The sequence below is a fragment of the Parasteatoda tepidariorum genome, chromosome 9 (assembly GCF_982258835.1).
Source record: "Parasteatoda tepidariorum strain Cologne lab strain chromosome 9, Ptep-v5.0, whole genome shotgun sequence".
Taxonomy (NCBI): Eukaryota; Metazoa; Arthropoda; class Arachnida; order Araneae; family Theridiidae; genus Parasteatoda; species Parasteatoda tepidariorum.
Window position 1 is genome coordinate 50,629,844 of NC_141763.1, and position 24,510 is coordinate 50,654,353.

At 28.7% G+C, this 24,510-nt stretch overlaps 1 protein-coding gene across 7 annotated transcripts in view; it reads left to right on the forward strand.

The window, feature by feature from the left end:
* Positions 1–24,510, forward strand: part of LOC107447618 (uncharacterized) — a 156,763-nt gene that overhangs the window by 8,861 nt on the left and 123,392 nt on the right. For 3 of the 7 annotated variants that reach the window (XM_087151779.1, XM_087151780.1, XM_087151781.1), the window contains exon 1: positions 2,371–2,760. The exons of the other annotated variants lie outside the window; for them this stretch is intronic. In XM_087151779.1, coding sequence (XP_087007905.1) covers positions 2,752–2,760 — 9 coding nt within the window. In that variant the 5' untranslated portion in view covers positions 2,371–2,751. Of the gene's footprint in view, positions 1–2,370; positions 2,761–24,510 lie in introns of those variants that run through there. 7 annotated transcript variants of the gene reach the window in all.

Consider the following 24,510-nt stretch of genomic DNA (forward strand, 5'->3'; position numbering starts at 1 on the left):
ATCGTATTTATATTAAGATAAATGTAAAAAAAAATTGTAATAACTATTTATAATTGTTTTTTTATTATTTTATTTAAGAATTTCGAATTTTAGGGCTTACATATTTTTGCATGTTCTAAATATGTATTAATTTCAATTTAAAACAATTTTGCTTGCTGTTTTAACACATTCCTTTGTTCTGAGGAAAAAAGTAGATGTTTCGATATGCCACTGTTTTCTTATCTATCTTTATCAGTTAAGTAAGCGAATTTTAGAAACTGTTTTCTTTTTTTTTTTTTCCTTTTAAAGAAGATCAAAGTTATTACGGATGTGATGTCAATGCTATTCTTATCGTTGTATGACTTTAAATAGATGTTATGTTAGTGGATTTTCATTAAAACTATTTTTTAAATAATTTCAAGGTATTAAGCGCTAAAAAAAATTCACTGCTTATTATAATAGTTTACCATTTCTTTTCTTGCTATACATTTCTGCTCTTTTAATTCGATAATTTTCTCCCCAATTATAAAACGATTAACTGTAGCTCACTTGGATCTAATTACTGGCTGCTAGAAAACTGGCAAGATGGAAATTAATTCACGTCTGCATTCTTAAATTAGCCTTAATAATGTTTATAAGTTTAGCTAACCTTAATAATATTTATAGGCTTAGCTAACCTTAATAATATTTATAAATTACTTTAGCTAATCAATAAAAAAATACCTTAATAAGTTTTGGTTGTGTGTTAGATGTATAATTAGATATTAGACAATTAAAAAGTGCAAAAAAAATTTCCGACCATAAAATTTTTAATTTTTAAGGATATTTTAATGGCGAAGTTAATTAATCTAAATATAAATCATTATCTACCAAGTTATGAAACAATAAAAATCAGCATAATGCATCATTTATTGTTAAAAATAAAACAAAAGTTAATGTTTGTTTTAAATAAATTAAAAAATGTAAAGCAGAATGGAGTGAACTAATTATTAAATTTGAATTTCAATAATTACACTCTATAACAAAGAAATCGACGCACCAAGAACGCACTAAGACGCGCAAAATCGACGCTCGATCAGGCTGGAATGATGCCGACTGGCGACGTATAGTCTTTAGCGACGAATCCCGCTTCCAACTGTGTCCTGACGATCATCGAAGACGTGTTTGGAGACGCACAGGGCAATGGGGGGATCCTGCCTTCACTATTGCACGCCACACCGGCCCTCAACAAGGCATTATGGTCTGGGGTGCCATTTCCTTTGACAGCCGGACCCCTTTGGTCGTCATTAGAGGTACACTTACTGCACAGCGGTACGTCGACGAAATCCTAAGACCTGTTTTGCTACCGTTCCTTTTGCAGCGCCCTGGTCTGGTTTTTCAGCAGGACAATGCCAGACCACATACGGCACATGTTGCTATGAACTGTCTGCAAGCTTGTCAAACTCTTCCTTGGCCTGCCAGATCCCCAGATCTCTCTCCCATCGAGCATATCTGGGATATGATGGGAAGGCGATTGCATCTGGTACGGAATGTTGATGATCTCGTTCGGCAATTGGATCGAATTTGGCAGGAAACACCGCAGGAGACCATCCGGGAGCTTTATCGGTCTATGCCATGCCGTGTGGCAGCTTGTATCCAGGCTAGCGGCGGGTCAACACCTTATTGAACTTGTTACTGCAACTCTGCAATAAATTATTCAATTGTTCTGAAATTTTAATCCTTTACTATTCTGTACATTGTCTTCCTATCCACCAATTTTCGTTTCAATCGGACAACTCCTTCTTGGTGCGTCTATTTTTTTGTTATAGAGTGTATTAATCTATGTTATAATAGGAAATAGCAGTTTCATTAATAATTACGGTTTGCGTCCTTAAGAAAAAAGTTTCGTGTCATTTTTTAATTTTCCTTTTAATAATTTTGTAAATTTGTTATTACATAAGTTAAGACGTTTGAACGTGCATAAAAACTGTTCACTGTTAAAGCTAGTTTTCTAAGTTTGATTTATTTTGTTATAAAAAAGTTATAAGTCCCTTAAAACGTCTAACACTTTTCAAAAATGTTAAAATTTGTCATTTTTACTCTCAGCTTTATTTAAAAAAAATGCATATAGTAGAAAAAATTCCCTTATTTAGAAAGCACATTTACAACTTTTTATGACCTAAATCAAAATTTTTTGTTCTGTTTACAGTTGCTTATTTAGAATGCTTTCGTGAGAAAGCAAATGACTTAATCCAAATGAAGTTGAATTATTTGAAATTTTAATTCATATTACTCTAACCAGAAGTTCCTTAAATATTCGAAGCAATGATTTTTCTAACCATTTTAAATATTTTAGATTAAACTTCTTATCAAACGATATTTAATAACTTCCTATCAAACGATAATCTAAGTGCAGAAACATTCAAAGCGGTTCAATATTGATTTGTGTTCAAAATATGAGCTTTAGATTTCAATCGGGCACACAATATATTGATTTAAATGAAAAGTGGGAAGATATATGATATGTTATGACGACAAGTTAGAACATCTTGTCTGAACTGTTTACAAGTTTTGAACGATAATTTCCATGATGCATAAACATTTCATTATACTTATCTGATATGTAAGACAAGGGAAGCACTGTTCGAAAATTCCTCCGAGTCTAGCGTTGATGGTGACTGTGAGATGTGATGGGGGAAAAAATTGTTTTAGTTAGTAACAATTCAGTTTTCTAAATACAACTAAATTTTCTCCATAGAAAACAATAAATAGGATTACAGTTAATTTTAGTAAATGAGTGCGGTAAGTATATATATGCATTAAGTATAAATGTGTATGCTTTGGTATTTGTGGAATGTGTAATTGATGATAATATATTGAAGTAAAACTTAAAGTACAACGTATTTTATATTTATGGGATGGTTAAAAAAATAATAAAAATGCTGCTTAAAAAATAATTGGAAGTGTTTCGATTGATTTATTTAACAACGAAAGTACAACGTATTTTATATTTATGGGATGGTTAAAAAAATCATAAAAATGTTGCTTAAAAAATAATTGGAAGTGTTTCGATTGATTTATTTATGTTTTTCCATCAAGTTTTAGGCAAAAAAGCGAAAATTTTTACTTAACTAATTATAAGTTATTGCATATATATGTATATATATCATCTGTAGAGTTAACGGTAGTGCTAAAAAGCGGAGATAAAAGTATACTACTAAAAAATTCATTAAAAAAATGTGTTTGGAAGAACTTTATTGCATCAAAAAATATTTAAAACGTGAATAATAAGCATAGTTATTTGAATTGTTTTCTCATGATCGAATTTAAACTTTTGTTTTATGGTTGTGCTCTAGAGGAATCACGTCCTTTTTTCATAAAATAAAGAGCTGTATTACATTTTCATTTCATTAAGCAAAATTGTAACTAAGATGTACAGTCAGCAAAAAAAAAAAGATATCACCCTGAATAACTTTTGTTCTAATGATCGGATTTTCACGATCTAAGTGTCAATCTTAATGGTTCCCGGGGGTGACCTCAAATATGCTAATTAATTAGTGCTAACTATTAATTAAGTTACGAAATCAGACACAAAAACGTACTTTCTCTGAATAAACATGTATTTTTTTTTACATATTTGGATTCCTGACCTTCAAAATATAGGGGGTAGCCGCAATCTGGGAAATGTGGTCCCCATAGTTTGGTCAGGAGAGCGATCCAAAGTTCGTACCCCTTAATGTTAATTTCGCTTTTTGCGTTTTCAGTCATATTTTCAAAACTAATGAAGCAATTCAAACAAAAATTGCACCCACTCATAAAACTCATTTACCCAAAGATAATTTCATGAAAAAAATAATTTTTAATATTTATTTATTATTTTTTATTATTTAATTAAAGTGAGGATGAAAAAATATTGAATTATAAGGTATGAATTTTTTTATACCATAATAATCTACATATTTTTCAATAGAAAAATCTAAAGTTTCAACTGTTTTTATTTATTAGAATCTGAAAAAAATTAAAATTAATTATTTTTAAAAAAATAATTTGGCGACAATAAAAAAATTATTAAATGGGGCGATTAATATTAAAATGTGATAAACTTGCGAGGAACTTGACTTCGCGCGCGTAGTGTAAAATTTCATTCATATTTTTTTCGCTAATAATCGTTTGCTAATCTTTTTATTTTTATTTCTTTCAAACTATAAAATACGATGTTTCTTTTTAGTCATTTAATAATTTATTTGTAATTCAGTAAAGAAATTATGAATAAAACATTTTGAATAAAAAACACTTTATTCAACGAATGTCTAGTTTTATAAAGGCGTGCATCTGATAGAATATGATTATGCACCAGATTGTGCTTACTTAATGTGATTATTTTTTAATTTTTGATTTTCTTTTTCAATAACTGATACAATTTCAATAATATACATACGTATGCATAGATTTGGAATAATATATTTATCAATTTCTTGAATATATATTTTATAATTATTAATACGAATGCGTAGTCAACATTTTTAATCATCTTAAAACTTCCGCCGGTGGCTGAGCGGTAGCGCTTCGCGATGTCGTTCCTCGGGCCGGGCAAGGCTGACTCAGCCTTTCATCCCTTCAGTGGGTCGATAAATAAATACCAAGCATGATTGGGAACTAAACACTGGGGGTTCCGCGTTCGGCTGACCACCTGACCGGAACATCTGCTCCTGCACCCCAGAGCCCTAGGTCCAGAAAACTGAGGTGGGCACAGTAGGCCTTGGCCCTCCATGGGCTGTCGTGCAGCTGAGTTTAGAGTAGAGTTTTTTAAAACTTCTTTACATCTTATATATCGCCTTAATCTTAAAATAAATTTGTAAATTACCTGTCTGTGCGTGTTTCGCAGAATTATTTTTCTAACTTTTTTATTGAATTTTAATGCAATTTTTTTAAAATTCTATTATGTATATTTTTTCCAATAATATACTAATCAATCATTTAAGTACTTTAATTTATGTTTTTCTTTAAAATGAAATTACTTTTTAAATTATTGCTAAGTTCCTATTGAAAGAAAACTTAGAATTATTGCCAGCTATCTGAGAATTAAATCTTGTTAAGAAATTAAAAATATTCTACTGATCACACACAATATCATTCGAAGCAGAACAGCTGACTATTTACTAAAAATACTATTGTTTACGAAAAATGAAGATAAATTATTAATTTTATTTTTTTTATTGCTTCTTATTTATTTGAGTAATGAAAAGTAAATGCGTATGTGCGCACAGGGGAAAAATTTAACAGATTGTTTTGTTTTTTAAATGAACAAAAAACTATGGGCATGCAATTTTAATTCAACATTCAAAGTTAATCTTGTGCGCTAACCCTTTTAAGTTACCCTTTTGTCTTAAAAAGTTGAAAATATTTTCTTTAAAAGCTGTTTGTATGATTTCTCAACTTTTGCACAGTTCAAAAAAATATTGCTATATCAGGAAAATGTTCGATATGCCTTGTTTTGTTAAACAACTACTAAAATAAAAAATTGTAAAAAGATTTGAAGAACGTGCTATTTTTAGAATCATCATCTCAAAAATTGTTCTTTTACTCCATTTGACTTTTTTCTTCTTCAATAATTTATAATCATAGTTTTAACACACGTTTTGAAGAAATTATGTATACAAATTTCTCCTAATATTTCGTAATAAAAAAACAAAAATATTAATGATTTATTTATACAGTGAAACCTGCCAAGTTGACCACACTTGTAAGTTTTACACCTGAATAAGTTTACCTCAATTATCAAGAACGGAAATTTTCCTACATAATAAAGAAGCAAAACCTTTGTAACTTGACCACCTGTCTATCTTGTATGTTGACCACTGAAATAAGTTAATTTTGTCTAGGAGTATTATGAAATTCTATTCTAAAACCCTCATAAGTTGACCAGAAAAAAAAATTCAGAAAATTTTCTGTCATTTTGCAATGTATGTTAATATTTCACTTGTTTGGTGAAATAGTGTAAAAAGCTAATCTAAACCTTTTTGTGAGTTGACCATCTGGGGAAACTGTAGGGAGTCAGCTTTTGACCATTTCTTTCATTCATTCATTGAAAACAGGTGTGTTAGTTGAAAAGTTGCTCTTCCAGTTGCAATAGTGAGCAAATAGGCTTGTATGTGTAGTAATAACAGAATAAATTTTAAAGTGTTAAAATAATGTTTTCGTGTAATTCAATGTTTTCGTGTTCTGATATTTTAAGAAATTATTTTTATTAAACACTTCACATGCATAACTAACAAAATAATTTTTTTTAAAAAGTTAGTTAAATATTAAAATTATTTCTGTGTAACAAATTGAAGTTCGTTTAGGTTTAAACACATTTCTTGAGATATTCATTTGGCCATTTGCTAAATCAAATTTTTAAGTCAAGTAAAAAAAAAAATTTAAATGTATAACAACATGTAGGAAGCGGAAAAGTAAGCAATGTCCCACCCCTTCTATAAGTTGACCACTTGTCTACGTTGGCCACTAAAACAATGCACATGAAGTGGTCAACTTACACAAGTTTTACTGTAATTGTTTCATTGAACCAGAGTAGTTAATTGTTTTCGTAATAATCGGCCTTACAACTATTTAACTTAGATTCTTTGGACTATGCGTCACTTCATGCATGTCTTTCGAGATTGAAATTTCAAAGATAAAATGTAAAAATTACAAGAATACGTAAGCTGGTTTCAACTAACAAAAAAAAGGGACAAAATCGTTGGCAAAAGAAGTTATCTCATGAAAAGAGTGTCAGAGTTGAAAAAGTATTGAAAAAAATTGTAACAATTGTTACTCTTGTTTAATTAAGGGTATTATAAACCTAATTTTCGTTTAATCATGTTTTTTTAAAGAACTAACGAAAGGAGTGTGTAAATAACATCAACTCTTTTTACTGCAAACTAAGTTTACTTAATATCATTTGCAAATATTACGAAGTACAAATTCTTGACTTGCTCCTTAAAATAAAGTTTTATTTTAATCGTAGTTGAAGAAGTACGGATATAGTTAAGGGAGGTATGCGACATTCGGAAAAAAAAAGTCGTGTGATAGAGATAGTTATCGTTCTAGTTCATCGCTTTTAATTTATGATCTAGTTTATCGCTTTCAACAGTTATAGCTATTTTAAATAAGTATTTAATATGAAACTTTATTTATCCAAAAAACAAATCGAAAAACCCGTTCGAAATTTGATTAAAAACAATAGATTCCTAACTAAAGTAATAAAATTTGTTATATAATATCATTGAGTTAATTGTATATTATTGTAGATATATTTACCAAAATATTTCTTTGTTAATTTATATAATTTTTTCCCGCGCAAATCCATGTCGGGCAAATCTGTGGCTAAAATTATGTGCGAAACAGGCAATTCATGTTTCTTTCTCCTTTCTATTTTTTTCTCTTAAATAAATATTAATTTTTTAAATTTATTAATTGTTAACTTCTTTAAATTATCCAGTATAATAAATATTTCCTTGCTCACATCCATTTTCGGGCCCATCCTTGGTAACTAACAAATCAAACGCACTGCAACACTGCAGTAAGAACGCACTTTAATACAAAACCCCTCTATTTAAGCTTTTAGCTCAATTTCCGCTTTTGGTTTCATATTTTGTAATGTGGCTATCTTTTTCGAAAATATTTTAAATCATTCTTTAAAAATTTCACGTTCATGTAATAAGTTCATATGAATTCGCAGCTCGCTTTATAGATTTCGTTTCATGTTTTATTCTGTTTCTTCTTTATACTTAATTTTCTGATTTCGCTTGATATTTTTACTTATTGTGTTCCATTACATTTGTAATTTTTTTGTAAAATTTTTTTGAGTGCTTCTCAAACTATTGCATTGATATATTTTACTTTGGCTATATTGATACAATAATAGAAAGTGCTATTTTTTTGCTGATATAATCGTGTAAGCTGATGAAAAGATTATATCTTTTATTTTCCGGATATTTTTAGAAATTTTTTTCCTTTTTTCGGAATTTTTTTTTCCGGTTTCTTGCAGTTTAATTTTTATTATTATTTTTCTTCCCCCCTTTTTTATTGTTCTGTAATTTTTCCCAAGTTTTTTCTACATTTTGAACTTATTTACTTATTTTAAGAGTTCTATTTACTTGCAGCTTATGCGCAATAAATAAAACTTATTATTTTTCGTAATTTTCTTCGTGTTTTTTTTTGTTTTTATTTATTATGATATATATATATATATATATATATATATATATATATATATATATATATATATATATATATATATATATATATCAAAATGCTTTTAAAATGCCATATAACATTTACTAAGTTTTACAATTTTATCGAAAATAAATACCGTGATTTCTATAAAATTTTGCGATTATGCATCAGAATAGCTATCTTTTTTCAGGTCCACCTTTGCTTGATCGCTTTTTTTTTTCCTTTCCTAAGAAACTCGAAGTGAGGGGCAAAAGCATTTAACCCTACAACTCTTCATAAATTTATGATAACTTATGAAAATTTGGTTTTAATTCAAAACTGTCATACAAATTACATTAAAACAGCTTTAAAAAAATAAATAATGTCAGATAAAAATTCAAAGATTCTGTAATCTTGGAGAATCAAAAATAATTTATTAATTTATTTAAATTTCCTTTTTAAAGGAGATTTAAAAAAAAAAAAAAGCCCAGAAAGCAACGCGAAAAATTCTTTTGGTTGCTTAGCAACGAGAAGCACTATCTTTTCCCATCTTGTCATTCATTCAGTTTCTTTATGGTTGTTATAAATTATTTTCCCTTCTATGGCGAGGTAATTTGGCATATTTTTAAACCATCGCCAGATATATAAATCCTTATTGCCACCTAATTTACAACCCATTTTTTTCGAAATTTTGTCTACCCCCCCTATTTTGAAGGTCAGGAATCCAAATATGTAAAAAAAAATACATGTTTATTCAGAGAAAGTACGTTTTTGTGTCTGATTTCGTAACTTAATTAATAGTTAGCACTAATTAATTAGCATATTTGAGGTCACCCCCGGGAACCATTAAGATTGACACTTAGATCGTGAAAATCCGATCATTAGAACAAAAGTTATTCAGGGTGATATCTTTTTTTTTTTGCGGACTGTACACCATTTATTATAAATCTAAGTAATTTTGTATCTCCCTGAACCCATAGAATGTGATTTTTTAAACTTATGGTGATAATTCATAATTGAAAATATTTACTTTGTTTAGGTATAAAATACCTATAACTTTTTTTTAAAAAAATAAGCTCACAGTTTTCTCATTCCTTGAAAATGTGGCATTTATGAATTTTTGACAGGAAATGAGTTAAAATATCCGTGGGTTGAATTGATATTATCACATGGATGATTGCCGACAACATTTTTACATAAAATAACAAAAGAAGCATTTCTGGTAATACAAATTCTATTATTTACAATTATTTTGACTATTTTATTTTGTGATATGTTTTTATTTAGAAACTCTGTTGCTATCGGTGCCTAACTGGGAAGAATTTTCACATTTAGTTTTTTAAAAATCTGATACGGTTTGCTTGTTAAAAACGGCTGTGTTACTTGATTATTTCGGTTATTATCAGAACTGTTTTCAATTTTTGTAATCTGCCGTTTTGATATTGTACCGTCTTAATAATCCCCCTCCGATGTGTTTATTATTATGTCTTAATTTTCAACAAGGATTCTTAAAATTAATTACTCCGGTAGCAGAATTTACTGCATCATCATTTTTCTAAATCAAAATTTATCTGCAACCCAAACGATCATTATTGTAAAAACCATAAATGTAAACCATTATAGTAAAACCAAAAGCCATCCTTGTAAAAATAATGCTTACTCAAGCATATGCATAGCGAAATTTGAATTCGCAAATTTAAAGTACGTAAAAATTAAGCACAAGAAATGTATATTGTATAAATTTTATTTGAAACATTACATTATACTTAAAAAGGAAGATAATGTAAATCCCTATTTAAGGCATCTAAAAAAACAGAAAAAAATAATGCAGATTTAGTTTAGCTTAAAATTAATACAATAAATGTTACCAAGGTGTACCATACTAGAACAACAAATTACAACAGAAATATTCATAATGATCTCAGAGGAAAAGTAATCTGCAGACACTGACAATAATCTGCAACATCTGCTGCCGTGCTGAAGCGTTTCTGCTAAAGGGATGTACCCTGTACGATGTATACAGACCACCCTGAATAACTTTTGATCTAATTATCAGATCTTCAAGTTCTGGGACTCAATCTTAATGGTTCGAGGAGGTGACTTCAAATATTCTATTTAATTAATGCAGACAATATTTTTAGTTACAAAATCTGACACAGAAACGTACTTTCTCTGAATAAACTTTCCCTTTTTTCAACGGATTTGAATTTCTGACACCTAAAATATAGGAGTAGATGCTATTTGGAAAATATAGTTCGAATAGTTTGGTCAGGAGAGCTGTCCAAAGTTTGGACTCCTTAATATTAACTTTAATTTTTGCGTATTTCACCATATTTCGAGAACATTTTAAGCGAAGAGAAAATTTTTTTTAACAATTATAAAAGTCGTTTATCCAAGGATAATTCAATACGAAATATAGCTTTTAGTAAATATTTATTTATTATTTTATTTAATATTTAATAATAATCGAAAAAATTTTGAATTGTGAGGTATATAATTTTTTTACATCGTTTTAAAGAATGCAATTTTAAATGGTAAAATGCAAAATTAGCGAGAAATCGGTCAAATAGTACCCAACATTCCAAAAGCCAAATTAAAAATTCTTAAATCATTTAACTTATTTAATGATGACGTTTTATCTTTATTTTAATACATCATTTGCACTGTTGTTGTTGCTTATCTTAGTCCAGCGATTCCCAAAAAATGTTCCGCTGTACCCTAGGGTTCCGAAGAAAAGTTATTGAGGTTCAGTTAGATATGACTTTATTTAACCAATTTCGATTTTTAAGCGTGTAATTATATTTACATTTCATCAATAATCTATTATTTTTTTTAAATAATTTAGTTATTTTTATGAAATATTCTAAATAAAATGTTAGATATCTAGATTGAAACGTTAAAACTTTCTCAATTCAAAATAATAAAAAAATTAAGTTCTTCACAATTTCGAAATAATTAGTAGTCTTTATTTGGCAATTGCTAATAAACTTAATAGATGAAGCCGAGGGTCCGCCAAAGGATCCGCCATCCGATAGAAATTCGGAACAGCTGTCCTAAACCTGCTAGTCCGTATGCATTTAGAAAATCCAAAACAAGAAATTGTCTTAGTCCCCAAAGTAGGAGAGGAGATGATCGGGTGTGGAATTCGAGTTATTGCATTTTCCGCAGATTTGGAAGATCTTTTCACCCTGGTCAAATCTAAGACATTTTTAAGGGCCCATTTTATAGTTTTGATAGTGCAGTCATCTCGTAATTCAAAGCACTTTCAGGTTGTTGAAACTAAAATAATTAGTATCCTAGATCAGCGGTTTCCGACAGATGTTCCGTTGGACCTTAAAGTTCCATAGAAGGTACAGGGGTGGCGAGAGTAAGGGATTTTTTTAAAGAAAAATAACGATTTTAGGAGCTAATAATAACATTTATATCCAATCAATTATTCATCTTTTACTTATTATTTTGGTTATTTTTTCGAATTTTTTAATCGAAGTGCTAATAAAAAGGAAATAGCAAAATTTTAAAACAGAGAATAATTATAAAGTTATTTTTTTATTTCAGTATATTAAAATAATTGCCTTCGTATTTCCCATTTAACCTAACAATTGAAAATAAAATAATTGAGAAATAGGTCTCTCTGAAAACCATTTTAAACGTTTACAACACTTCTTTTTCGTTTTCGTTTGAATGGAAACCTTAATGAATTTTCACTGTTTTCATTTTCAGTCAGATAACTAATTCCAGAGCTAGACTAGAAGCCTTTCTTGATTAGCGAATTCAACTGTCAGAAATAAAACCCAATTTTAGAACAATTATTTATGAAACGATGAAAAAAGATCACTTTCTTTCTCTTCACATTACATTTTTTTTAAAAAAAACAAATAGTGTTGTTGATGTTGCTGCTTATTCTGACTGGTCTTGCCAATAGGTTAGATCAGTTCCACGAGTTCGTAAATGTTCAGAAAATTCAAAACAGGAAGGGTTCCTTTTTTCAAATCTTCCCTTTCAAGTTTCAGGCAGGAGAGGAGAAAAAAAGATTACATTGGGGAACAATTTTTGTTGTTTGTTTTCTGTTTTCTGTTTTTAAACAGATCTTGGATACTTTCGTATTGTTGATTTCAAATCTTCAACCGGTTTCGCTCTCCAAACTACAGCTTTTATTCTTTTTATTTTTCAAAAAAAAAAAAAAATAAATAAATTTTTATTTTAGTTTTCTCGAAATGTACAAGTTTATATATGACAAGGGAACGCATTAATGTTGCGACAAACTTCTACGGGATTATAGGCAATAGGATTGAAATTGAATAGACCTATGACTGGGAGTGTCGTCATACGCCGCTAGAGGCACTTCTCATAATATGAACTGTTTCTTTCCGTGTTTGGGCTTCTGATCGGTCAAAACGGTGAAGCGCTTCTAGTCGCGTACAACAACATTTCCAGGCATGGGTTCCTATACAATTTTAATCCTGATGACGTGACGCCCTGTTATATATAACGTTTTTTAAACTTTTACATTTCGACAAAAATGTCAATCAATAAAAACAAAAAACCTGTTGTTTTAGGAGTAAAAATAATTTCATATTTGATATGCCCACACCCGAATTAGGCAAGCTCAAGTATTTGCAACTAAAAATTTGTTTCCCTGTGTTAATAATTTAGGGCTCCATAGGCGGAAAGTATCGTTGTTTTAGATTATTTCTTTCAATGTTTTGCCATTAAAATCTGTATATTTTTTCTTTCAAAGTGTCCTTGATGTCCATTTAAATAATTCATTACCGAAATTGTATATTTCTGAAAACACGAGGTCAAATACTTTTTATACAGGGTAAGATTTCTCCGCAAAATAAAGTAAAAGGAGGTAGTGGGAAAGTGTTTGCAGTCATCTGTCATCGTTGAGGCTCCTCCGGAAGTCGGGTTCTCGGATCATGCATCTTATACCTCCTATTTTCTTAACAGCGAATTGGGTTAGAGCCAGGCACTGCTTAACTCTGCCCATTGTTCGGGAAACCGCTTTTTTTGAATATAGAATTACAGAATAGTTAAAAGTTTCTTGAGAAGCTGCGCTAGCTGATATGTTACCGCTGTAGTGTCAAAATCAGGTATTCAACAAATTATCTAGCTATTTTGCGGATTAATAAGGGTTTTCCGTTAAAGTGCCAGAAATTGTTTCATTTCTCAAATTACCTAGGTTATTTGTGAACTACCTAGATAATCTTTATATTACCCAACTAGTCTCTCGTTAAAGTGAAAATAGGATCTTTGTTGGAACAACAGCAACGTTTCTATACCCTTAAATTAACATAACGTTATTTATTCATTTTTAGTTATCTAAAAATCAAGTTACTACAATGAACACGTTAGTTGATAGAATTAATCATCAATCACTTTGAAAAATATAATGCGAAGAATCAAACGGTTTAAAATATTATTTCAATTAAGGAAATTAACATAGTGTTATTTATTTAATTTTCAGTGACTTAAGAATCAAGTTAATACAATCAAACAATCAACAAATTAGTTAATGTGAGAGACTAATTTTTAATCTTTAACGAAACGGAGACTATTAATGAACATATTATTTGTGTAAATTGCGGGGAAAAAACTTAATTCCGCACTTTAACGGATGATTTTAGTTAATCCGCAGATTAGATTGGTAGTGTACATATTAACGGGTTATAATGGTTTTGAAAATTTCGCACACATTTATTAGTGAATTTGTTCAATTTGAGTATAACAAAATTATATCTAGTATGCTAGAAATTTATTTCGTTTTATTAAATATTAAAGAATTTATTTATTTTATCTTATGGATGATAGTAATGAATAGACAAAGATAAATTGGTTTAGAACTCAGAAGACTAGGCGACTTCTACTTTGACCTCGGGGGATAAATATCTCATGCTTAGCGCGACGAAAATGATACTTTATTTCAATATCTAGGTTTACATTATTTCTTTCTGGAATTAAAAGCAATTTTATCCGCTTGAGTTGAGGCAGAATATTAGATCGAACTAATATTCTACCCTTAAGACTTGTCATAAGAGACTTGGAATTACACTATCACCAATGGCAAATTATTATTTAGACTTCTATGCTACTACACGGAGAAAGAAATTCTGTTATAATTACCGTACTATTGTAATGAAATTTCTGGTAAAAAAAAAAAAAACATATAATTCTAGTTAAAAAAATTAAAAAAAATTGCAAATAAATAAATAAACCACTAAAATCAAAATATATAATATTTAAATTATTCATTTAGTAAATTTTCCGTTCATGTGGTAACGGTTTATCTGGTAACGGTTATTATGTAAAATCGTATTTATTGTTAATTTTACCAAAATCATTGCCAATGTGCTTCTGTAAAATTACGACACGGTTAATTTTACCACACGACACGGTAAAGACACGGTTAATTTTACCACATTCTGGTAGTTTTGATCATAAATTTTTTCTTAGTGCACTATGCTTATGATCTGCATGATTGTCCGCCGATTCTGACTCTAAAAATAAAAAAATTTGACTTATTGTGAATCGAATCATTCAAGTATAGTATATGCAAACTATACTTTTGAGTGTTGAATGTATCAGCATAACGAGTTTTTATTTCGCACATTCGATATAAATGTAATCTTGTTTTAATTTTTATTAGCTTTTTGTTTCAATTTATTAAAAGTAATCCTAGTTAATGTATAAATAATATTATAAATCCTGCTTTGAACCTTTTTTTTTGTTGTTGAAAAAGTCGAAACATACCCTCCAACTGCTACGGAATTTCCGTAGTTTCAGAAATCTTCTTTTCAGACGGTAGCAAAATTAATGTCTTAATATTTAAAGAAAATTACTTTTAGCGTAACTTGTCCACTATTACTTATAAAAGTGCAGGCCATATGGCTAGATTCTTAAGTTCTGATAAAAGTTTTATGAGAGATCCATTTGCTTTAAAAATTTCTACTTTGGTTTGCTACCACTAGAAAGAATTATTTTCAAAATCCTCATAAGTTGGAGGGTATGTCGAAATATTTATTGACGCAATAAAATATGCTTACAAATATTGAAATCATAAATTATTGTTAGCTTCAACGAAAAAATATTACTTTTTGTCCTAATTTTTATCAAGGATTCTTAAAGGTCATTAAAAATATTACGTATGTGTTGCTGCAATCAGCTTTGAAATAAAAATGTTTGACTAAAATTATCACAAAAGTAATTTAATTTATTCTAACTGAGCAAAAATAATTAATTTTTAGTCTTCCATTTAAAAATTTAACATATAATGTTAGACAAATTTACATGGCTACACTAAATTAGTTTTAACGCATAAGTTATTCAGAAAGTTGAATTAAATTCATTTAACAATGACTTTTTACCTCGAGTTTAATAATACATCACGTGGTTTTCGAATCTTGATTTATTACGAGTTAGTCAGATTCTTCGAATCGCTTCTTTCTTTTTTTAAAGATAAAACAGATAAAGTGTCTATCTTGGCACTACTCCTTTACTTCAAGGCGTGAGCAGAAAATGCATTTGTCTTTTTATCATTCACAATTATTTTTAGAAATGTCTTAAGAAACTTCATAAGAAAATGCAGGGTTTTTATCTGATGGCTATCTTTGTACCACTTTATAAACCCGTTTCATATTTTTAATATTGGTGAATCAATGAGAAAACAAATTAAAATTCTTTATTTATAAATGATTGAAAAAAAACCTACATTCAATAGTTTAAAAAAATCAATTCCATCGTTTTCATTTAAGGAGCATAACCTTAACCCTTTGACACAGAATTTTTATTAAACATATTTTTCTTACTTTTTTCATTATTTTGCATAAATTTAGGTCAAAATAAATGAAAAATATTGTATTTAGCATTTTAATAATTTATGGTTATGAAATACAGCTTGTAACACCGGTGTCTTTTTCTAAGGGTAACATCTTTCAAACGCGGCTTACTTTCAGAAAATAATTTTTCAAATTAGCACTTATTTGTAGTTATTTAGATCTGAGAGAAACAATTTTATCATTGAAATTTCTTTAATTTACAAAATCAATTATTGATAAATTTTTAAAAACTGTTTTTAAAACTACTCTTTCGGATTTTATATTTTAGTAAAAATATAATTCCGCTGATCTATCAGATTTTTCAATAACAATTAGACATTTTTTTTATACGTAATTAAAAAATGCCAAAATATATTTTTGCTTGCAATAAGAGCGCCAAAAAAAAAAAAAAAAAATACTGAAAAGGGACACCGGTTCCCATCTGCGTCAAAGGGTTAAGAGCTTGAGTTGGGGGGAAAAAGTTAATTATGTGTTAATGTATTTTTTCTTATTTTTGTTTAAATTTATTAACATAAATAGACGTTTATCAGACAGTAACTCAATTTTTCCTTCTTTTTTGTTTTAGTATATTCGTATTTAAAATATTGATTTTCAAAATCATTAGTTTTAAAAACTGGCCCGAAATTTACAAAATTCGCTACACGCCCTCTAGCGGGTAGTATATTTTCAGGCTTTTATTTATTAAGTTTTCATTTGGTTCTATCAGAAACATTGTCAGAGTAGGACTCCATTTTCTTTAGCAGCAAATAAGAAGCAAAATTTCCCTAAGGAAAAGACAGAAGAATTTGAAAAAAAAAAACAAAAAAAAACAACAACCCAGAACATTGGTAAATCTCTCTGAAACAGAACACATCCAACATTTGAAGAACAATTTCTCGATAATTTTTACCTTTCTATCATCAACAAACTTGCAACCGATAACTTCCGATTTCGTGATCGATTACTGGTTACAGATGTGTGTATTACGGTAAAGTAATTATTTTTTTTGCTTCAATTCATCGCAAATTAAAGTGACGTCAATATTGCTTAATTTAATAAATGTGATTTCAGAACGTGCAGAAGTGTAATAGTTATAGAATATTCTTCTTCTTTATAGATAAGTATATATTTCTGAATCTATATAATTCAGATAACAACAATAAAGAATCATGCGAATTTCTGGAAATAGTATCATTTGTGTTGATTATTAATACATTTTTTTTCGTTTTCTTGGTAAGTATTTTTCAATTTTGAATGATAAATTTCAACTGGAATTCAGCTATTCTCTTTTTAAGTTAAATAGTTCTCTACATAATGGTTTTCTACATCTGATTAAGAACTTTAAGACGAGAAAAAAGAAACAATATGAAATTTTTTTATTTGTATATAAGGAATTTTTAGAATTGTTTTTTTTTTTTAAATCGTAAGCATTCTTTATTTTACATTTTTAAGTTTATAAAAAATGATTTTTTATAGTAACTTTAAATTTTTTGATAAATATTGTTGTCAAAAAACCTTTTTTGAAAAATTAAATGGTTGCATGATTTTAATGTTTGAAGTAATCTGATACAGAAAAGTTCGTTTCGTTCGTGAATTGAAGGAGAAAAGAGAGTTTATTGCTCATGCTGACCAAGTGTAAACCAAGCTCTCAATGTATCAGGTTTTTAATTGATGAATTTCGGTATTTTATTAAATGTATAGATAAAAAAATAACAAATGTAAATATTAAATGTAATTGTGAAACAAAATTACTGTGATAATTTACAGCTAGTTTGAAAGAAAAAGATTTTTATTAAAATTTACTTCAACAATTATTGAGAAAAGTAGGTAAGTGAAAAAATTAGTCCTAAATTAATTTTTTTATATAATATGTAAACATTTATTGCAAAATATGTTAATTTTAATTACAATAATTTTTTAAAGCATGATATTAATAATATTAATCTATACATAATAATAAAAGCGGCTGTGTGTGTGTGTGTGTCTGTAATCGCAATATATTGCCCCAGAAGCCTCGCCCAGGCTCGAAACTCGACACATAATTGTGTTTTGACATAATGAAGAAGTATTTTTTTTCTTTTTCAAAAATTTGGATTAGTTTTTTAGTTATCAGTCATTTTGTAAGAAAATCTATGCTTTTTCGTCTTCAAAGAGCCATATTCAAAAAACTATTAAAAAATGCATATCTCTTATAAATGTATGCTAATGCGAACCTTACAAATGAAACATTAATTTTCGACAACTTAAACCAATAATATACGAAGGAATTAATAATTTAATTGTAAGGTACGCATTAGTTTACATTCATCAAAGTGGTGAAAAGTTTAACTTTTGCATTAAAAATGTGGCAACATATTCGATACGTAAATAGAACGCTTCGCTTTGATATATTTGTCGCTGTTCATAATTGTTATAATAAGTTTTTCTTCTTCTTTCCACGCTCTATTTTTTTTTTCTTAAGCGAAGACGATAATTTTTGTAGCGATATAGAAATAGAAATTAATACCATAAAAATTAATTCGTTTTCGTGTTCTTTTCATGTATTTAGCATTTTAGTTTTTTTTTCTTAAGCGTTGTAGCTATATAATATATAAAATAGGAATTTAATTGTTTTTGAAGGAACGATCACACTTACCTTGGACCTCTTTGGTTTTTCTATTCTTTATTTTAACAGTTTTTATTAAATGTAATTAGTTATTTTCAGAAAGTTTCAGTTTGCAGGTAAGCACCTAGATTTTAATATTGAAGTTTCATGATTTGCTTTCATAGTAATTGTTGTTCTAAAGTATTAAAAAAAGATATTAAGAGATTCTCAAAGAAGAAGGGCCCAAGAAACGTCTGTGGAACGTCAAAGAAGGATGGAACATGACCGAATTTCGACAAGCAATTCTAGAGCCCAAGAAGTATCAGAAAAATGTCAATGAAGATTGGAAGAGGATCGTGTCTCAACTAGCAGTGCTAGGGCCCGAGAAACACCTGAGGAACGTCAAAGAATATTAGAAGAGGTTCGTGTCTCAATTAGCAGTGCTAGGGTCTGAGAAACACCTGAGAAGCGTCAAAGAAGATTGGAAGAGGATCATGTCTCTACTAGCAGTGCTAAGGCCCAAGAAACATAGCGTGGCGGACAGCTGGCCGCCTGAGGCGGCTAGTTATAAATAATTATGCAAATTATAAAAATTGTAAAATTATCCAACAAATTATGAAATAAACTAAATTAATTTAAGAAATGTATAAACTATTAAAAAAAATATTTTTTTTAACATTGTCTTTTATCAATCTCATTATGACCCATTTTTATGAAAGAACTTAATTCGTAAAATTAATTCAGCTTTAAAAATAGAGGACTTTTGGAATCTGTTTTCAATTGTTATAAGAATCATTGTCGTGAGACATTAAAGTAGTGAATCATTTTCTATAATTTTGGAAATTTTAATAAACGTTTTACCCTAAATTGAATTATCGGTTTTTACCCTTTAAAAAATACTGTTTAGAATTTTTGTAACATTAGCCCACTTGTTAATAAAAAATATCAAAAATAATAAAATTCTGGCATACTTTCCTACAAACACGAATTTTTGGCTGGGAATATTATTTTACACTTGTATGCATATACGCATAACTGTTCTCAGAAATGGATAATTTGAGGCAGTTTTTATAATTTAGTTAGAATTGCTCTAATTTTACCAAAAGAAAAAGAAAAGGATACGGAGTATTTAATGTAAAGCGTCATAAATTGAATATATAAACATGCAATTTAAACGGTTCAATTTAAGAAAAACTTAGGCTCATTTCCAGCGGATTCTACACAAATTATTTTATCACAAATAATTTGTGAATCTGGAAACAAATGGAGTAAAGCTGGCTGCAACTTCGAAGACCTGCTTTAAAACTTTCTTTGAAACAAAAATATTGTGTAAACCTGTCTTTATAAAACAAATCATCATTATTTATGACCTGTTTTCAGTTGCACATCTTTCAGTCTGTGGATGTGCGTTGCATGTTTCGCGTCACCCTTGCGTTTGTGATTATTTATTCCTGCATGATTCTTGCCTGTTACCCTGTTCCTGACTTAGATGCAGATTTTTGAGCAACAGTTTTGAATTACTCTGTATTTATTTCAAAATGCCAAAATTTTTGCATCAGAGGTATACAATTGCCTCTTTATTTTACAGTTTAAAAAAGTCACTTCCCCGAAGAAGCATCTAAAAACTATCCGAACTTCTTCATCATAGCTAATGACGACAGATCTATTATTAAGGTATGACTCATGGCACGATTGCGTTAAAAGGTATTACAGATGAAAACTTGAGATGCAGGGTATAACATATAGAATAAAAGCTTCGCTAATCAGAGGTCTTTCTCGAAAATTGAAGAGGGGAGTTTAAGTCACGTGACCTAGTAAATTGAGTAATTATGATCTTTATCTATTAATGGAGGGAAAGATGAAAAGAACACGATTTTCGTGGGGAAAATTAATACAAAAGGCCTTTTTTTGGGCAGTATTATTTATCTATTCGTTCTTATAATTACAAGGCTTGACACTTCAAGTGGTGTACGAAATGCAGACTACAGTCATCTGTTAGTATTTCTTTCTGTATTTTAAAAAATGAAAAATGATAATAATTAAAAAAAATTAATATTGCCACTTCACACAGAATAATATATTCTTCAAAACATTTACGGAGAAAAAAAAAAAATTCTGATAAAATTTTCGTACTGTATGTAAATGACATTGCATGTAAATGAGGAAAAAAAGAAACACAATTCTGGTTAATAAAATTAAATTATACGGTATTTAAACCATCAATTTGATAGTTTTTTCGTTCATAATGATTAGGATTTGCTGAAAATTCTGGTTTTTAGAATAGTTCTTATTACTACGCATTTGGAAAAATGTACAAAACAGAAAAACAATTTTACCGAAAAAATGAATTTTATGCTATATGTTTTAAAGTATCATGATAAAACTATTAAATTTTAGTCAAGCTTTATTATACATTGTAAAACCATATTTTTTTGTTAATTTTATACCGAAGCTCGTCGGTAAAAATTACCAAGCCTTTTGTTGTTCCTATAGAGCCAGAAATTCGGTAAATTTTACCATATTTGGATAGTTTTCACCATACCTTATTTGTGTAGTAGGAATATATACTCTTAATAACGAAGCAGGAATAAAGAATTGCCGAAAGATTTATTTTAACTTGAACACACGTAAAAGCTTTGTACTAAGTCAAAAAGTTAAAAAAAGAAATTTTAATAAAATAAATTAAAGATTTGTTGAGAAAGTTTAATAAAAATTCAACTGTATTGGTTTTAACTAATTTAATTAAGTCTATTGTTAAGCCTTTGATTCGAAATAAGCAATTTTTATCAGCAAGAAAATCATGAATTTAGTTCTAATAAGCCAAAGCAATTGTATCATGATGTATTCGTATTGAGTCGATTCAAGTTACAGATTTAAATTTACAATTTCAAATAAACATATTCGTATAACTGATTCATACCAATACGTAATAATTACGTTTCCAAATGTGTATAGTTTCAAGATTCGAGTTTCTTTGAAAATGTGAACTTTCTCTGTCAATGATATTTGCATACCGATTCATATCGATACATTATAATCACATTTCCCAATAAGTATAGTTGTATGAATCGAATTTCTTAGACGATTCGAACTGCTTCAATGATATTCGCATCACTGATTTATATCAATACATAATAATCACTTTTCTGAATGTGTATAGTTGTATGAATCGAACTTCTTCGACAATACGAATCTTTTCTACCAATGTATTATCCGCATCACTGATTCATATCATTACATAATAATTTATTTTTCTGAATATGTGTAGTTGTATGATTCGAATCCTCTATTAAAAATATATTTTTATTTGAATGATATTTTTTATTCGTTAATAAAAGGAAAAAATAATGTTGCACAGTTTGATAATTTTAATTTAAAAGACGGTTTCTTTTGTTATACGAGTTATGGAGATTTTAATGTTTTCATTTGCTGACAGAAATATCTAGAACGCGTTGATACATAAAAATGTATGAGGTATATAAAAAATGCATGAAACGGCATTTCATGGGTAGAAATGGGTTATTTAGCATTTCAAAACGTTTTTTATTTTATTATTCCCATTTCCATGGGGTTGCTCAAATATTACTTAAGTAGTTAAGGAGAACGGAAAAATAAAATAGTGATTTGCTTTTTTCTTTTTGAAAAAGGGAGAGACAGAGAGAGAGAGAGTAAGAGCAATGCAGTAAGCGAATGCAACAGCTAAATTTTCTTAATTGAAAGAAATATCTTGTAAATTTTAAAAGTAATCAAATTTCAAGGAAAATATTAGATTTTTGAAAGAAAAAAAACCCACCCTATCAATTGCGATTTAAAAACCATTTTAAAGATAGTAGTCAGAAGAGATAGTTTCATGTGCGCTATTATAAAATTTAGGTCAGAGAATCGATTGAAATGCAGAAGACTGGGAACTCTTCCAGACAGTGAAATTTGGCCAATACTGTTCCACTAACCATTGTTAGTTTTGAGTGATATATACAATTCGTGAGTATTTCTTTTAAAGATGAACTTATTAGTTGAGCTTTACATTCAATCAGGGATATGAAAAAAAAAAACAGAATTATTTTATCGGCGAATATGTTTCTATATTATGCATTTGTATTTTTAGTATGAAGATTGTAGCTTTTCTTACTATTTAATGTTAAAATTAAAATAATTCCTAGAAGACAGAACCAGTGAATATCATTTTTTATAACTGAAAAATGTTGTGTTTTTCATATTTAACAACGTACGAACATAATAAAGTATATAATAACATATAACATAAAAAAGTGTTAGCAACAAAAATAACGGAATAAATAAAAACATAAATAAAAAATTGACAATAAGGAAGGAGCATAACATTCAATCTATAAATCAGTTGAGTAACCCCACCCTTTGGCTTCTTTATTTGTCTGTAAAGGAAAAAATAAAGTCGTGGCTTAGTAAGTTGTGTTTGCTTATTTTCACGTAACTCTTTTTTTCCAATTTTTATTATAAACTGAAACAAAATTGCTGCACATTTTACTTAAGGTAAGGGGGCCATATATTTTATACCCCCCCTTTTTACATTATAAAAAATGCTTATCTATTTCATCGAACAAGAAAAATTTTGAAGCATTTTTGTTATACAAGGAAACTGTTTTATTAACAATAGTCGATTGACTTAAGGGTTTTAATATTATTAACACTTTAATTACAATTTAATCTAAGATCTTCACTCAACTATAAAATAACAAATAAACACAGGCCTAAACATAAAACATCTGGCAACAAATAATTTTAAATTTTATTGGGTTCTTGCAATTCGACAAGAAGTGTAATGATTGTGCCTAACCATGTGATTTAAATCAGATTTAATTGGATGCCTGTAAGCGACGTCACGTGCGTTTGTCGAGCCTGATTGGCTTCTGTCACGATGACGTCACTTGCAGGTATCCAATTCACTATAAAACCTTTAGAGTAAATTTATGGTTCTATATCCCGTGACAGGAATTTACTCTGCAAAAGTTTTCTATAAATACCTTCAAAAATTTTTTTGTTCTTCTTTTTACGAAAAGGACCATACAACGCAAGCTAATGTTACACTGTGCCAATGTCACGCAATAATAATAACAATAGTGTCTAGTTTATAAATAAAAATTAGAGTATGAAGAATGGTAGCAATAGATAATGTATATTTTTTACTGCGGAATAGATTTTCAGAGAAAAAAACTAGTGTATTTATGCATGACGAAATGTAGCGTGCGAAACCGTGTTATTATTAAAACAGATTAAAGTTTGTACTGCATATTTAGTTATCTTTCCTTTAAAAATTTATATAAATATTTAAAGTATTTTTTAAAGTTTGAAAAACTTTAAAAAATAAAACCATGGAATGTAAAGTTATGAAACATTTTTACAACAAAATGCAATTTTCTTCCACACGAAACAGCGAATAGTCCAAATCGGGTTACGATCACAGCGTCCATAGTTATTCACATTAGCTTACTGTTTAGGATCGTTTTCATTGAAAAGGAAAACTGCTATCATGTTAATTGCGTAAGTAGAAAAGTATTTTGCACATTAGTTATTATTTGTGTACAGTAAACGGAGTAAATACCAGTAAACGGAGAAAAAAATCTAGTTTTTATGCCATGTTCTAAAGTATCATGATAAAAATTATCAAAATTTACCACATTTCATCACATATTATGAAACTATATTTTAATGTTAATTTTCTCAAAATCTTTACCCAAGTGCTTCGGTAAAAAGTACCGAGCTTTTTGGTGTTCCCATAGAGTCAAAACACTGTAAATTTTACCATATTCTGGTAGTTTTGACCATATTTTTTTTCTCAGCGTAGTATTCAAATTGGCTGTTGTTAACAAGTTTGTTTCCATCTTCTAAGAACAGTCCTCAATATTAAAAATAATAGTAAAAAAAACTTTTTCTGATCTATGAATAACAATTAAGTTTGCTTTTTTCTAACTTCAATTTCCA